The sequence below is a fragment of the Furipterus horrens genome, unplaced genomic scaffold (genome assembly GCF_987537825.1).
Source record: "Furipterus horrens unplaced genomic scaffold, mFurHor1.1.pri manual_scaffold_2, whole genome shotgun sequence".
In the NCBI taxonomy this organism is placed as follows: domain Eukaryota; kingdom Metazoa; phylum Chordata; class Mammalia; order Chiroptera; family Furipteridae; genus Furipterus; species Furipterus horrens.
In genome coordinates, this window is record NW_028327172.1 from 159,885,471 (window position 1) to 159,902,086 (window position 16,616).

General features: G+C 34.3%; 1 protein-coding gene across 1 annotated transcript in view; it reads left to right on the plus strand.

Annotated features, from left to right (window-relative positions):
- The window catches only part of LOC150019825 (cytoplasmic dynein 2 heavy chain 1-like), a 287,287-nt gene that overhangs the window by 47,668 nt on the left and 223,003 nt on the right, over positions 1-16,616 (plus strand). The window contains exons 29-36 of the mRNA XM_090266701.1: positions 604-716; positions 2,336-2,455; positions 8,312-8,462; positions 10,083-10,288; positions 11,625-11,807; positions 12,353-12,535; positions 13,929-14,152; positions 14,724-14,839. Of these exons, the coding sequence (XP_090122827.1) occupies positions 604-716; positions 2,336-2,455; positions 8,312-8,462; positions 10,083-10,288; positions 11,625-11,807; positions 12,353-12,535; positions 13,929-14,152; positions 14,724-14,839 (1,296 nt within the window). The remainder of the gene's footprint in view (positions 1-603; positions 717-2,335; positions 2,456-8,311; positions 8,463-10,082; positions 10,289-11,624; positions 11,808-12,352; positions 12,536-13,928; positions 14,153-14,723; positions 14,840-16,616) is intronic.

Genomic DNA, 16,616 nt, shown 5'->3' on the forward strand with positions numbered 1-16,616 from the left:
CTGTAAGTGCGGGCTATGGGAAGTAGTGGAAAGAGCTCTTGGAATCAGAAGGCTTGTGTGCAAGCTTTACTACTTATTAGTCAGCTATTAATTATTACCTCTGATACTTTGGAAGTAATAGCTTACGGGGTTATTCTGAAGATCAAAATTAGGTAATGCATTTAAGTTTTCTTTGTGCTATTAAATATAAATTGATGTGCAAATTTTGGGGAAGGAAAGTCCTATTTGCCCTCCTCCCTTTCTTGAATCTTTATGTCTATATCAGTGGAGTTGTATGTATTCTTGTACACTCATTTGTTTCTGGCTTTTTTTTCTTTTGCTCATTATAATGTTTTTGAGCTACCTACAACCATATTTTATGATTTTAATCACTGAATAGCATTTCATTGTTTCAAGATGTCACAGTTTATTAATTTACCTTTTGATGAGCATGGGTTGTTTCCCATTTTGGGTTATGAAATGCTGTTGTATTATATAATAGAATTAAGAGTTGTATTGCATTGTAATATATATTATGGGGTACATACTATGTGTTGATCATATATGATGTTTAATAATTATCTTTAATCATTTTGCATTTGAATTGTTGCTTTTATATTACAGGTATTAACAGTGTGTGTTTTGATGAGGAATCAAAACATATAACTGCAATGAAATCTTTAGAAGGAGAAGTTGTACCTTTTAAAAATAAAGTTCTTCTATCAAATAATGTAGAGGTAGGTAATTCTTTTTCAAGTGTGAAAATAAAAAAATTAACTATGAACTGTATATCAAAAAATCACTTAGTTAATTTGTAGGGTAAGGTTGGTTAATTTAGGCCTTTTAGGAAACTTCTCATATCTTTAAAAAATGATTTTTTTTTGCTTCAGAGTGATTTGATATTAAAGAGAACAAGGATTTTCAGTCTTTGGAAGGAAGGCAATATGCATGTAACTATGAGAAGAGCCTTTGCTTTGGAGTCAAAAAGACTTGGATATTAATCTTAGTTCCAAAACTTATTGGTTATGTAATTTAGAACCTGTTTCCTTATTTGTAAAATAGGAATCTTACTGTCGTTGCAAAGTCTTTCTATGGAAAATTCACTGAGATAGCTATGTTTAAGTACATTAGGTAGTATTTGGAACATAAGTACTCAATAAGTCTTTTTTAGTTGTCCTTTCTTCTAAAAATATGAGATATATAAGATGAGTTAGGTGAACTAGAAAGCTTGAAGCTAGTGCATTTATAGTGTAGCCATGACTAATTGGTTGTGTAGAACTGGAAGTGAACTATCAAAGGCCTATTACAGGTATACAGCTAAAACCAAATGGCAATAGGTTGTACCACATTGAATTATAATTCTCAGTTTCCAGAATTATCTTCCAACTGAAGTCAAGGGTCATGCCTTATGACGCATGTATTTATATAGTTTATCCAAAGGTCTTTTTCTGGTTAGGCCTCAGCATTTTATCAGGTGATTGAAAGCACAGAAGTTTTGTTAAGAAACTTCCATGTTTGGTGCAGAGTTTTGTTGCTTTCTGCTGTTGTTTTCCTTTCTCTAGTTTTGTTGGGACCAAATGAACACAGAGAGGAAGAGCTTATGTTTTAGCCACTGGGCTAGAGCGGTTTTTCCAGCGAAGGAAAATAGAAGTCTGGAAGCTCTTGTGATGATTAGCAGAGTATATGTCTCTGTCGTTTTGCACAGAGATTCTCACTCTTTTGCTTCAGTGTCTTTGAACTGAGTCAAGTATCGTGCTGTTTTAATACTGGAAAAGTGCTCTAAAGTTAAAAAAGAAAAGTTAGAACTTAGAGTTAAAGTAAGTGATGATGAAAAGCTATTTAAGATTGTAGTTCTTGTCCTTAGATATTATTGCAAGTGATAGTTTTTTAAAAAATTTAAGTAGTGATTTATAAATATTTACTGAATTTTTCTCAATCATTATTTTAACTTTAACTTATTTTATCTATAATCACATGAGTGAAAACATGTATTGTTTGACCTTGAAACAAATTAGATGTATTTGAAGAGGCAGATTAACCCCCAAATAATGTAGTTCACCCTAACTAAGCATCCTTTTCCTATGGTGGCAAGATTTTGAATATGAGATCATTAGGAGAGTAGGAGCCAAGGGACTTAGCTTGTCACTTTGACTTTGATTTATTGGTCCAGCTATATAGTTTGACTAGTCATAATGATAGAATGACTGGGTTACTTTTCAAATGTTCATATTATATTTGTTTGTAAGAGTCATTAAGAAGTTATAATCTACCCTCCTGAAATAAATGATAGGGTTAGTCAGTAGATTACATACCTGTTTTATGACATGTATATATTATTTTCTAACCTTATTTTCAGATTTGGTTAAATGATTTGGCCTTGGAAATGAAGCAGACTTTGCAGCGGTTGTTGACAGAATGTGTTAATACTGGACGAAGTTCTCAAGGTGCAGTTGACCCATCCTTGTTCCCTTCACAGGTAAGGAGGCTTATGTCTGGAATATAGGCAGGTATGGTATCATAGGATGACCCTGACTTGGAGGTCACCAGGCTCAGACAGCTGGCATCTCTGTATTCTCTTTATCTAAGTTATCATTGACAAATTGTTTTAACTTTTGAGTCTCAGTTCCCTCAACTGTAAAATGTGAGGGAAGAACAGCATCATAGTGAAGTTCTCTTCTATCTCCATGTTTGCTGTAATCCAGATGCTTTCAAGCAGAAAGCATGCTGAAATCTAGGCAACCCAAGTGGTGGGAAATGGAATGGGAAGTGAAAATATGTCATGCAGCAGCTTCTTCTGTCCAGATATTAGTGCATCACTGATGGAAAGGCACCGGATGTAAAATTCTGTCCCCCACTCCTTGCATGGAATTATCTAAGAGCTTGGTACTGGCAGGAATTTAGCAGGGTGCTAGTGTAGTGTAGATGTAAAGTATGGTCACACCACTGAACTAATATGTTGGCATCAAAGCTAGGAGCTAGGTTACGTGACGGGTATAGCTGCAGCTCAGTGTCAATAGGAACTCATTCCTGAAACACTGGATGCTATATATGAATCTTACAAAATTTGGTCCAGGCCTTACGTAAGTGTAGTACTAAGAGTTGTGTTAAGCATTGTGCCTTTTCAGGATTTGTTTTATTGATGGTTGAGACTAGCACTATAGGTTTAGGACATCAGGAGTTTTAGTTCTTAGGGACCATGAAAGGTGGGCATTGAGATGTGCTATGATTTCTCACAGGAAGATCTATCCAGCTGCTCAAAGTTATTTGCTTTTCAGATTAGTAGCTATTGAAACAGGAGTTTTTAAATTTTTATGTTGTTTTAAAGTGTGGGAAGTTAAATAAGAAGCTTGGAATATCTTAGATTCATAGCCATTTTATCATTCATGTTGCTTGTATCTTTTAGCACCTTGAGTGCTAAAATCTTGTTAAGTTCTGAAAGAAAGATAAAAGTAATCATCAATGAATAATGTCATTGCAAAGTCAGAGTTAAGCTGCTCTATTACTTCTGGAAATGTTTCCCGTTACTCTGTTAACTTCCTGGTGGGGTTTAAATTGATTTAGGATATAAGACAATATTAAAAAAAGTCGACAAAAGTAAAAATTGCATAACAGTTGGACTGGGGAGATGACATTGTATCAGGAGATACACTGGAGGATATAGGCTTAAGAGAGTTTCTGGGTTTGAAACATAGTACTGGGCTCTTGAGAATTCAAGTAAAAATGTGAACTACTAAAAATATAAATGGTTATTTATCTCGGTAAAAATGTGAACTACTAAAAATAAAAAGTGTTGACCCTTGAACAACTGGGGGTTAGAAGCGCCGATTTACCATGTAGTGTAAAATCTGTATATAACTTTTGACTCCCCCAAAACTTATCTGAAGTTGTCCTTGGTTATCTGTGGAGGATTGGTTCTAGAACAACTCCTCATTCTGCCCCCTTAACTGCCCCCCTGACCGCAAATACCAAAATTCAAGAATGCTGAAGTCCTTTATATAAGTGGCATAGAAACAGTATTTTTGATCCATGGTTGTGTGAATCCCCTGAAGCAAAACCCAGGGATAGGGAGTGCTGGTTGTATATAGGATGGGGCAGTACATTTACAGTTGTGAGTACACGAAACACAGTTTGTTTTGTATTATATATTTATGTATTATTTTCCATGCAAACAACTGTAAAGCTACTTTGGCCCCACCCTGTACAATAGTCCCTCTCTATATTGCGATTCACTTATTGTGGCCTCACTGTATTGCGGGATTTTAAAAAATATTATATTTAATTAATTATCGCGGGTTTTTTGCTATATCGCGAGATTTTGCAGTACTGTATACGTATGTTGTAAAAGTTATGTAGGTTTAAGAGTGTAGAATATGTTTAAGAACAAAAGTAGTGTTTATAAAAGTGTGGAAAAGGTTAATAAGGGAGTGGGAAAGGTTAATAAGGGACTGGGAATGGTTTATAAGTGTGTGGGAAGGGTTTATAAAATCTTAAAATATATGTAAATACTAAAATAAATGCAAGGTTCCTACTTCGTGGATTTTCACCTATCGCGGGGTGTGTGTGTGTGTCTAGAATGTAATACCCGCGATAAGTGAGGGACTATGTATTTACTGAAAACATTCAACCTATTAATGAACCCGCGCAGTTCAAACCCGTCTTTCAAGGGTCCACTATAGTTCATTAATTTATCAAAACGAAGAATTCTAGTTTATTAGCAGTTAATGCTAGGAAAACTTAATGTCAAAAGCATACTCATAAGGGGATTGAATAATATTCATCATATGAGTATCTTGTACAGGTTATTATGTACTGCTAATTCAGTCCTTTAAAGGTATTTTTGTAAGGACTTGAGAATGCACTCTGGTCTGGGAAGGAGGCAGCACAGTAAAGTAGAAAGAATCTGGTAGACCTTGGTTCAAATCCTGCCTTTTCCAGTTATTCTCCAAGTGATTCTTTTTGACACTTAGTTAAGAGAATATAATAATACTGACATTGCCAACTCATTCTGATGATTAAATCATAAAATGTTTGCAGAGCACCATTAGTGACCATTATATGATGGGTAACTAATAATGTTGGTGCCTGTGCAGATATCTTAATGATAACATGACTTGACAATTATTCGAGACTGTATTTTGACTATCATTTCTGTTAGTCTCTACAGAAACTGTATAGCACACTATTAGAAGTGGAGATGATTGATTGCATTTAAAGTAAAGAAATGCAGGAGTTGCTTAAAAGGAATTCATATGTATTAGTGTTAGTGTCAAGTTAGCAAGTGAACATTTTCATGTGGAAATTAAAAAGCAAAGTTGTTTCACAAAAAGCAGATTTGGATTTGCTTAAATGCTTCACCATATATCTGATTAAAGAAGCTGGTGAGTTTTGTACTACAAAGTATGGCAGATAACTTTGCCTTTGAAAGAGTTACTAATTGGCTTTCTCTTCCATAAAATAATCTAATATGATATTTATAGTGTTTTAAGTTAAAGCAAGACAGCATGTTAGCTGGCTATATTAAATTATAAGATGTATGCATAGATAACTAAATGAGTTAATCTTTTAAATAGAAACATTTGATGATATTCATCTGGATCCTGAAAAGTATCAGAAAAATAATCTGTTCCACAGTAATTGGTGAATAGGTTTAGTGATTTTATATGATGATGGATTATTTTTAATTTAAAGGAGGATACTGGTTTACCTTGTTCATCTATCAAACTTTCTAATATGTTTTAAAACACTCATGTTTAAATATATAATTTGCTTTATTAGTAGCCTTGCTATATAGGTACTATTAAAGAAAGCCTCTGAAGCAGTGTGAACATTTCATTTTTTAATATAAATGTAAAGCTGTCAATACTGATTTATAGCTAGTTTCCTTTTATGGGTATTAGATAGAAGGATATGACAGATCTTTTTTTAAATTTTTTAAGTATTTTTTATTGATTATGTTGTTAGAGTTGTGCCAATTTTTTTTCCTTTTGCTCCCCTCCACCCAGTACCCCCTTCCCTCCAGCAGTCCCACTGTCCTTAATTCATGTTCATGGATTGTGCATATATGTTTTTTGGCTTCAACCTTTCCTATATTATTCTTAACTTCCCCCTGTCTATTTTGTACCAACCAATTATGCTACTTAATCCCTGCACCATTTCCCCATTTCTCACCCTCCCCAATCCCAGCTGATAACCCTCCAGGTGATCCCCATACCTATGATTCTGTTCCTATTCTGGTTTGCTTAGTTGGATTTTGTTGATAGTTGTGAGTTTATTGTCATTTTAATGTTCATAGTTTTGATCTTCTTTTTCTTAAATAAGTCCCTTTAACATTTCATATAATAATGGCTTGGTGATGATGAACTTCTTTAGCTTTACCTTGTCTGGGAAGCACTTTTATCTGCCCTTCCATTCTAAATGATAGCTTTGCTAGATAGAGTAATCTGGGTTGTATGTTCTTGCTTTGCATCACATTGAATACTTCTTGCCAGTCCCTTCTTGCCTGCAAAGTATCTTTTGAGAAATCAGCTGAAAGTCTTATAGGCACCCCTTTGTAGATAACTCTCTGCTTTTCTCTTGCTGCTTTTAAGATTCTCTCTTCATCTTGAACCTTTGGCATTTTAATTATGATGTGTCTTGGTGTGGTCTTCCTTGGGTCTAGCTTGTTTGGGACTCTCCGTGCTTCCTGGGCTTGTATGTCTTATTTCCTTCACCAGATTTGGGAAGTTTTCCTAAATTATTTTTTCACATAAGCTTTCGATTTCTTGCTCTTCCTCTTCTCCTTCTAGCACTCCTGTGATTCGGATGTTGGCACATTTAAAGTTGTCCCAGAGGTTCCTAAGCCTTTCCTCATGTTTTTCAATTCTTGTTTCCTCATTCTGTACTGGTTGATTGTTTTATTCTTCCATATGTTCCAAATCATTGATTTGAACCCTGGTTTCCTTCCCTTCTCCATTGGTTTTGGGTAGATTTTCCTTTGTTTCATTTGGCATAGCCTTCACATCTTCCCTTATGCATTTGTTGTTCTTAAGCATATCTGTCAAGCCTTTGAGCATCTTTATCACCAGTGTTTTGAACTCTGTCTGTTAGGTTGACTATCTCCTTGTTGCTTAGTTCTTCCACTGGAACCTTGACCCGTTCCCTCTTTTGGGCCATACCTCTCTGTTTCCTCTTTTTGAGAGGCTCCTGTATTTGTTTGTCTCCATGTCCCAGGTAGAGCTGTTGCTCCTGTTAGGTTGTAAGGGGTGGAGCCTTAGGTATTCCTCAGTACAGGGTGCCCGTTTCACCACGTTGTGGCGCTGTATGTGGTGGATGGGTCTAAGAGGAAACAATGCCACTTGCTCAGCACTTGCCCCTTTTCCAGGCACTTCCTCCCACTTCCATATGGGACTGGTGCTCCTCTCTGCTGCCCTGAGTGGGTGGGTCTGCAGACGGTCTAGGACATGGGGGCCCTTTAAACAAGTGGACTCTGCTGAGAGACCAGCAGTTTTTTTCTCCACCCCAACCCCCACTGGTTTTCACTGTAAGAAGCAATGAGGCTTTATTTTCCCCTGTGCTGGAACCATGAGCTGTTCGGTCTGATCTGGGGCTGGGAGCACTCCCTAGGTGTCCCTCCCTACTTTTTAAGACATGTGACTGTGCTTTCTGCCAGCCTGCCACTGCCACCGCTGATGCCACCACCACACAGTGTCCTCTCTTCCCCGGCTCCACCCCTCCTACCTGTCTGGTTGAGTATTTCTTCTTTATATCTTTGTTTGTTGTACTTACATGCATCTCATTTTTCTGGAACTTCTGGTTGTGTCTAGTTTTGAGGTAGTTGCATTCCTTCTCAGTTGTGGAGGGAGACACAGCATGTTTGTATAGGCCTCCATCTTGGCCAGAAGTCTAGGATACGACAGATCTTAATTTAAGATAAAATTGGAATTTGAAATGGTAGACTTCAATAATATACTGAGAGATTATTTGGAATGTTAGAAGATTACTTTTTTTATTAAATAGAATGGGTCATAATTTGATATCGTTGCATCCTACTATTTGAGAAGAAGCCACTTATGAGGAGAGTTGGGAAGAAAGTCTCTCATGTTAAAGGTAGCTTGGTGGGTTCTAGGACCCACCAAATAGACCTATAGGAGGGTACCATGAGGTGAGTTCTGATAAGTAAGGTTGGGCTGTATCACACAATGCATTATTAATATTTGAGGTGCCAAAAAGGCATTCAGGTACAGAGACACAACATGCAATTGAAAATTTGTGGAAAAGGTGTTTTTTTCTTAAGTTTATAAAATATTTCTAAGTAAATTCTCCTTTAAGAATATCTTTTCTCTTAATTTATTAGATATTATGCTTGGCAGAGCAGATTAAATTTACTGAAGATGTAGAAAATGCTATACAAGATCATAGTCTTCATCAGATTGAAACACAGCTGGTGAATAAGTTAGAGCACTATACTGATGTTGATATAAGTTCTGAGGATATGAGCAATACTGGTAAGAAAAAAGTTCTGTTTTTTGTATACTTTTTGGTCTTTGGAATATTTTTTTGGATTTTGTGTTAATTCATTTATTGTTTTTGGCTAGCTAACAATTTTTGAAGTTACTTTAGGAGTGACAATTTACATACTTAACTTTTATATTGTACTTAAATTAAATGTAGAAACCTTACCATCATATAGGTTTATCTTACCTTTTTACCTTAGAGTTGTCTTATATATTACATCTATATACATTGAAAACTCCATGAGAGTATATTACATATTTTGCTTTTAACCATCAAACATTTTTAAGGACTCAGGAGAAAAAAGTCTGTTATACTTACCTAGATGCTTACTATTTCTGTTGCCCTTTCTTCACCCTGTTGCTCCAACTTTCCTTATGGCATCATTTTCCTTCTCTTTGAAGAACTTCATATAGCATGTGTTTTTAGAGCAGGATTGTTTGCTGTCTATGAATTCGTGTAGATTACCTTCATTTGAAAATGCCTTTAGCCTTTTCACTTTTCTTATGGGTCTGAGATTTTTTTTTTTTTTTTTTTTTTTTGGTTCTTTGCATATTGAAAATTTGAGGATTGAATCCTGGACACTTTGAACATTGTGTTATGAGAATCTGGGTCTTTTTGAATCCTCTGGGTAATGCTGATAGTTTTCATTTAGCAATTGACCACAAATTACCAGCAAGCTTTCTGTGGCTTGTGGTTCCAATGTCGGTTCTGTTTTCAAAGTCTACAGTGTTATTTGGATCTGTGCCGCATGTGTACCACCTAGCGGCCGGTTCTCCAAGTCTTCCATTTGATGTTGAGGATGAGAGCTGCTTAGCTTGGGGGTGAGCCTGAGTTCATAAGTAAGTTTATAGGATCATTTTTTAAGTATCCTTTCAGCTCCTATTTTAGTCCTCTGGCCAGAAAGCTGAGGTTTCATATACTCTATACTCTCCTGCACACTTTCTATGACTGTACTTATATCCTGGGCAAACTGATGGGAGAACACAGAGAGAAAAAGAACAGTGAGGTTTGTCCTACTCTCTTAGGATTATAGCTCCTCTGATTTCAGAGGAGTGTTCCCTTCCCTCAGAGATTAAGGCACTTCTGAGTCCTAACTGCCAGCACTGTAGCTACCTGGAGACTCCTTCTTCTGGAGCACTCCCAGTCTACAGCATTCTGGGTTTTTGCTGCTTTGCCTCCAAGACTAGGGATGCCAGACAAGAAAAAAAGAAAAAAGAAAAAAAATTCTTCTTTGTGGCACTTCTAACTTTCATCTTCCCCTATTTGCCTAATACTTTTTACTTTTCAGAGTCCTAAATAGCAGTTCAATGCATGTTGTCTATGTTTTTCACATCTTCCTTCAGAGGGAAAGAAGGCTGGCGTGTGCTTACTCTTGCATAGGGAACCAGAGCCACTCTCCTATTGAATGTTCATGCCTTAGTTTTCGTATACAAGATTGGTATTCATTATTGGTGGATTTGATATTTTTGGCTTACATGATTTATATTACTATACCATTCATATATATCATGAAATTACCATTCAAATTAAGAAAGTAACTGTATACAGATATGATAAAGTACGTAAGTCACAGGTTAATATTTTCTCCAATTATATTTTCTTGTATGTAGAATCTGGAATTCTGGAGCTTAAACTGAAAGCACTAATCCTTGACATTATTCATAATATTGATGTGGTAAAACAGTTGAACCAAGTTCAAGTTCATACTACTGAAGACTGGGCTTGGAAAAAACAAGTTAGATTCTATATGAAAAGTGATCACACATGTTATGTTCAAATGGTGGATACTGAACTTCAGTATACTTATGAGTATCAGGTATGACTTGGTGGCAGAAATGTTTTATTTTCCTGTTAGAAATGATTTACTTTACAAGAAAGTTGTTATTGGATAAAAGATTTATTTTTATTTTAGTTGTAACTTTTAAGAACTTCTTGTTACTGTCTTCTTTCTGTTTTATCATAATTAAAAAGATGTTTTATCAGAAAAGACAAAAATCATTCTATTTACAGAAAAGTCTAAATAATGGCAATGTTGTACTGAATTCTCTAAATGTACCTTTTCTTAGAATAGCATTTATATAGAATTTGAAATGTATCTTTAATTCAAATAAAATTGAATATAGACAACCTCAATAGAAGCAATTTGGTTTGTGCCTCCTTGTACAAGGCCAACATTAGTGCAATTTTAAATATGATACAATATGTTTGCTGAATGTTTTCATGTTTTGTAAGGTAAAACAACCTTTGAACAAACAACCTAACTCATGTAACCTATGCTTAGAAAAATCAATCGGTATCCTTTCTGCCATTTTTTAATCATAATGAATCAATCATCAGAAAATTTTGGTAATTATGTTAATAAGCATATGTCAGGAGAGTTGCTAGCTGACTCTTTCAAAAAGGAAATGTATTTTGAGACCCAATCTGTCTAAATTAAGGAAGAACTATAACCTGCAGCTGGAATTGGGATCTATTTTCCCTAAAATTTAGTAGGAGATTTGAAAATTATGTAAGTTAAAATGATTAATTTCATAAGAAGTTTTTCAAATTAATTAAACTTTGAGATCTCCGAAGTAATTCTGATTTGTGAAGATCATAAAATTTAAGGAAATAATTTACATGAACTTTAAAATATAGAACAAAATATCTTTTGTATTTGATTATTAAATAATATATTTTTGGATTTGTTTGCCTTAAAAGGATATCTTTTTGCCATTGTCAGAAACTCAAGAGATTATTTGGAAGACCTAACAATATATTAATTGGGAAAGAATAAACACATTCTTGAAAAATAACTAGATTTAGCCCTACATTGTGCCGATACACGAAAGTTGCAGGTTTGATCCCAGATCTGGGCACATACAAGAATCAACTGATGGATGCATGAATAAGTGGAACAACACATTGATATTTTTCTCTTTCTCTTTCGCTCTCCCTCCTATTATCCCTCCAACTTCCTTACTTTCTCAAACCCATATATTTAAAAAAACAACTAAGTTTAATTTCAGTTTGTGCTTTAGAAACTTTCTTTTCATTAAAAAATATTTTGGATGTTTATATTAAAACTCTAATCTTTTTGTTGCTTTTTTATCTTTTTAACTAGAATATCAAATAGAACATGTATATTCCAACTTTATATTTCCCTTATGTAGGGTAATGCTCCCAAGCTGGTTTATACTCCACTGACAGACAAGTGCTACCTAACTCTCACTCAAGCCATGAAGATGGGACTTGGAGGAAATCCTTATGGACCAGCTGGAACTGGAAAAACTGAATCAGTCAAGGCTTTAGGCGGACTTCTTGGAAGACAAGTTTTAGTTTTTAATTGTGATGAGGTAGAACAAATAATTATCCAACTATGTAATAATGTGCTAGTTATATGTTTGGGTTAGTTTTTATGTTACTTATATATGAAATACTTTTATTATTTTAAAAGTGAAATGAAGAGAGGTTGCAGTATAGTCCCAAAACTATTCTAAAGAAAATTATTGCAAAGAAATAATTTTAAATACAGAATAAAGATTTATGTTAGGGTTTAGAAAATAGTTTTATTAAGGAGAATAGTAAATAGAAAAGGAAACATTTTAAATTTGTTTTTAAAACATTTTGAATAGGATTTGTGTTTTGACTTAAAGAATAACTAAAGGAAAATTGTATCTGTTTAGTTCTGTGTACTTTTCAGAGTACTTTCACATGAATTATTTTATTTCTTGAAACCACCCTGAGTTTGAAAAGAGTAGCTATTTAATCTGTGTTTAAAAAGAGCAAAAGAGGTATAGATGGGTGACGTGATTACCTTATCAGTAAGTGACATAAATTATTAAATTATTATAGATTTCAATTATTTTTAATGAATATAATTTTTATTGTTATTTTTAAGGGCATTGATGTGAAGTCAATGGGACGAATATTTGTTGGTTTGGTCAAGTGTGGGGCCTGGGGTTGTTTTGATGAATTCAATAGATTGGAAGAATCTGTACTGTCAGCAGTTTCTATGCAAATCCAGACAATTCAAGATGCTTTGAAGAATCATAGAACTGTATGTGAACTGCTTGGCAAGGAGGTATAGAAATATGTTTGGAATTTAAAGAATTAAAATATTTTATAAGACTTTGTATTACTCATACTCAGGCAATATTCTATCTGTATTTCTCCTGGCAGCCGTGTTTCTAACCTGTGACCACTTGTGTTAAATCTTTCACCTGTGAACTGTCTCTGAGGTTTCTCCCCCTCATTTGGTCTCATTTTACTTCTCATCTTCAAACTATATTGAATAATTCAGTTACAATATTTGCTAACATTTATTGAGCATTACTCTGTGATGGTACTGTGCTTAGTGCTTTAATGCATTCTCATTTAGTACGCCCCGCAGTCCTTTGAAGTAGATTCTGTCGTAATAATGTTGAACACACTGAAAGTTAAAAGAACTGTAAAATTGTCCTCTTATCCATAGTAATATTTTCACAATACAAGTTTTTCTGGGCAGGCCAAAAAAGTAAGACCAGTTATAAATTATTAACATGCTGATTACCTCATGCTTAAACTCTTGAGAAACTATTAAGTTTTTACCTCTCATAAAAATTTGTTTTCTTCCACATTCATTTTTTTTCTTTCCTCTTCTTACTAAAAAAGAGTGTTCTTTGTCCCAACCAGTGCTAACCTTTCCACCATTGCTTTGGAATCTGTTTCCCAGAGACATTCTCTTAATTTGCCTGCAATAGTTTCAGCCTTCCTTCCTCTACCCATTCATTCTTCCTTAACTGTTAAAATCAGATCTTTTATTTCTTAATAATATAGTATACATAATATTATATAACATAATTAAAACAAGCAAACCTTCCCTTAATTTATCTTTTCTTCCAACCACTGCTTTTTCTCTTTTCTTTCCTTTATAGCCAGGTTTTTTTTTCTCTAGATAATTCCTTTTGCCTAATTGCCCATTAATAGTTGACACATTCTAACTTAGCTTCCGTTCTTCCTGCTTTATTGAAGTGCTTCTCCTAGGTACTCTTATGATATTCTGCTTTTCCCTGTCATAGCATTTATCACACTAAGATTGCTTCTTTGTCTTACTCAACAGACTGTAGACTTTAAAGGGGCATAAACTATTACTGACTTCCGTACAAAGTTGTATTGTCTCTGTGTACTTAGCAAACTGCATAAGACAAGGGTTTCAGTAAGCATATGTTGCATGAATGAATAGGCATTCAAATTAGTTACCATGTCTTAAACTTTCAGCCTCAAAAAAACTGATTATAAAGAACCTCTATATAGTAGTATGGTTCCTAAGGAGTTTATTGTATGTTGAATAAGGAGATGGTAAGCGCGTTAGTTAATACCTTTTTCCTAAGGTATAAGATTTATGTGTAGAAATACGTCACAATAAATTTTTATTGGTAATGTTTTACATTTATAGTTTCAAATATTTGATGTCTGTATTTTAACTAATATTTCAGGTAGAAATAAATTCTAATTCTGGAATTTTTATCACTATGAATCCTGCTGGAAAAGGTTATGGAGGAAGACAAAAACTGCCTGATAATCTTAAACAGCTTTTCAGGCCAGTAGCCATGTCTCGTCCAGACAATGAGCTTATTGCGGAAGTTATTCTCTATTCAGAAGGCTTTAAAGATGCTAAAGTATTGGGCAGAAAATTAGTAGCTATCTTTAATCTATCTAGGTGAGTTTTCTTGTTTTAAGTATTTTTATATTTTGTGATTCCTATGATTGATTATGTTTATTAGTGACTATTTTTCACCTAACCAATTTACCTATTCAGTGATTTTCATATTGATGTTGCCTTTCCTTAAGGTGTTGATAGGAAATATTTTAATTCGAATAATAAAAGCATCTGGGCCAAAACTACTTGTTTTTCATAAATACTATAAATCTGATCTCACTTTTTTCCTACAAAAAAATTTTTTTTGATGTGCTCCAGTTACATGATACTTATTGACCTAATTTACCTTCTGACCACTGAAAACTTACTGTTCTTTGGAGGGAATCTTTTACAATTTTTCTTATGTTTTAATTTTGGTGATAGAGGTTGACTTGTAGCTTATTTGGGCAATCGAGAATTCTAGTCCATATCATTTAAAAGATAGTAAGAACTATCTAGAATTTCAGTTACTGGAATATCAGTATTCATTTCTATTTGTCAGTAGTTATATTCTGTATTTCTTTGGGTATAATGATGAAAAGAATTTCTGACAGCTATTTGATGCTTTATGATTTTCTTGTTTTTACTTAAGAGAACTTTTGACACCTCAGCAGCATTATGACTGGGGTTTGAGAGCTTTGAAGACAGTTCTGAGAGGAAGTGGAAATCTTCTTAGACAACTGAAGAAAACTGGCATTAAACATAAAGGTATGGTTCCTTATTCCAAATACCATCATATTTCTTAAAGTAAGCTTTTATTCAATTTTAGATTTATAGAAAAATTATAAATATACTATATAGGATTTTTGAATATCTTGTTCCCAGTGTCTCCTGTTAACATCTTTCATGAGTATGGTACATTTATCACAACTAATGAAGCAATATTGATATATTGTTTTTTAACTGGAGTTCTCACTTTATTTTTGCCTACTGTTTTATCCTAATTTTAAAATGTGCATTAAATATTAAAAAGTTGTGATGTGTAGAGGAATAGTCTATTCTACTTGTTCTCAATCTTTTAACATGCATTAGAATCACCTAGAGGCTTGTCAAAATATCAATTGTTGGACTCCATCCTCAAAGCTCTTGATTTAGTAGGTCTGGAGTAGAGCCTAAGATTTTTTAAAGTTTTTAAACAAGAACAGAAACCTTAGAAACACATGGGAATTGTCTCTTGTGAAGAGATAACATGTGAAACAAAATAACCCTTTTAAAAAACTTGAGTATAAAAATTACCTTTTTAAAAATAGTTTTTATTGATTTTAGACAGGATGTGGGGGGCATGGGGGAGATGCAGGGGGGAGATGCAAGGGGACGAGAGAGAGAGATTGATTGAGACTGAGAGAGAGATTTGTTGTCCAACTTATTTATGCATCCATTGGTTGATTCTTGTGTGTGCCCTGGCTGGGTATTGAACGTACAGCCTTGTCCTATGGGGACAGTGCTCTACACTGCCAGGGAAAAATACTTTTTAACTTATAATGATTTTAGTTGCAAAGATAGCATTTCCATTGTTTTATCTTATTTACCAGGGTGCGTTTGTCAAAATGAAGGGACTGACACTTATATTACTATTAACTCCAGATTTCATTTGATGTTTTATTACTATGATCCTTTCTCTTCCAGGATTGAAACTAGGGTGCCACATTGTATTTACTTGTTATATCTCCTTGGTCTCCTCTGCTTAGTGACAGTTTCTCAGTCTGTTTTCGTTTTTATGACACTTAACAGTCTTCAAGAGTACTAGTCAGATATCATGTAGACTCTTCCTCAGTCTGTTTTGTGTCTCATGATCAGACTGAGTTATGAATGTCTGGAAAGATGACCACAGAGGTGGAGTGCCCTTCTTATTGCATCATGTCAGTGGTACATAATAACCACATGATATCACTGGTGATGTTATCATATGATGTTCATCTTCATCACTTCTATTAGCGTTTGTCAGGTTTTTCCACTGTGAAGTTTTATTTCCTCCTTTTCTTACTCTATACATTAGAAACTAGTTACTAAATTGAGTTTACCCTCAAAGTGGTGTGGCACAGATTAGCTCCACCTCTTGGTGGGGGGATCATATATGGAACTTCTATAAAGAAGATTTGTCTCTTCTCCCCCATATGTGTATTTATTAAGTCATTTATTTAGATCAGTATTGGATTCATGTATATTTTGTTTTACTTTACCACTTCTTTTTTCTGTTTATGTAAAATAAAGGATTCCCCCCATCCATGGATCTGTGGTTTCATGAATACTGAATATTCAGGTTTTTCAGGTTGCTGTTAAAAACTAAGCTAAAACGTTGAAAATAGAACAGCATAGAAAAAAGATGACATGAAATTACCACAACATGCGTAGACCTAGAGGGTATTGTGCTGAGTTAATGAGTCAGAGAAAGACAAATGCCATATGATTTCACTTATATGTGGAATCTAAAAAAAAAAAAAAAACATATTAGAAACAGGCTTGTAGATACGGGGATTTCGATGGT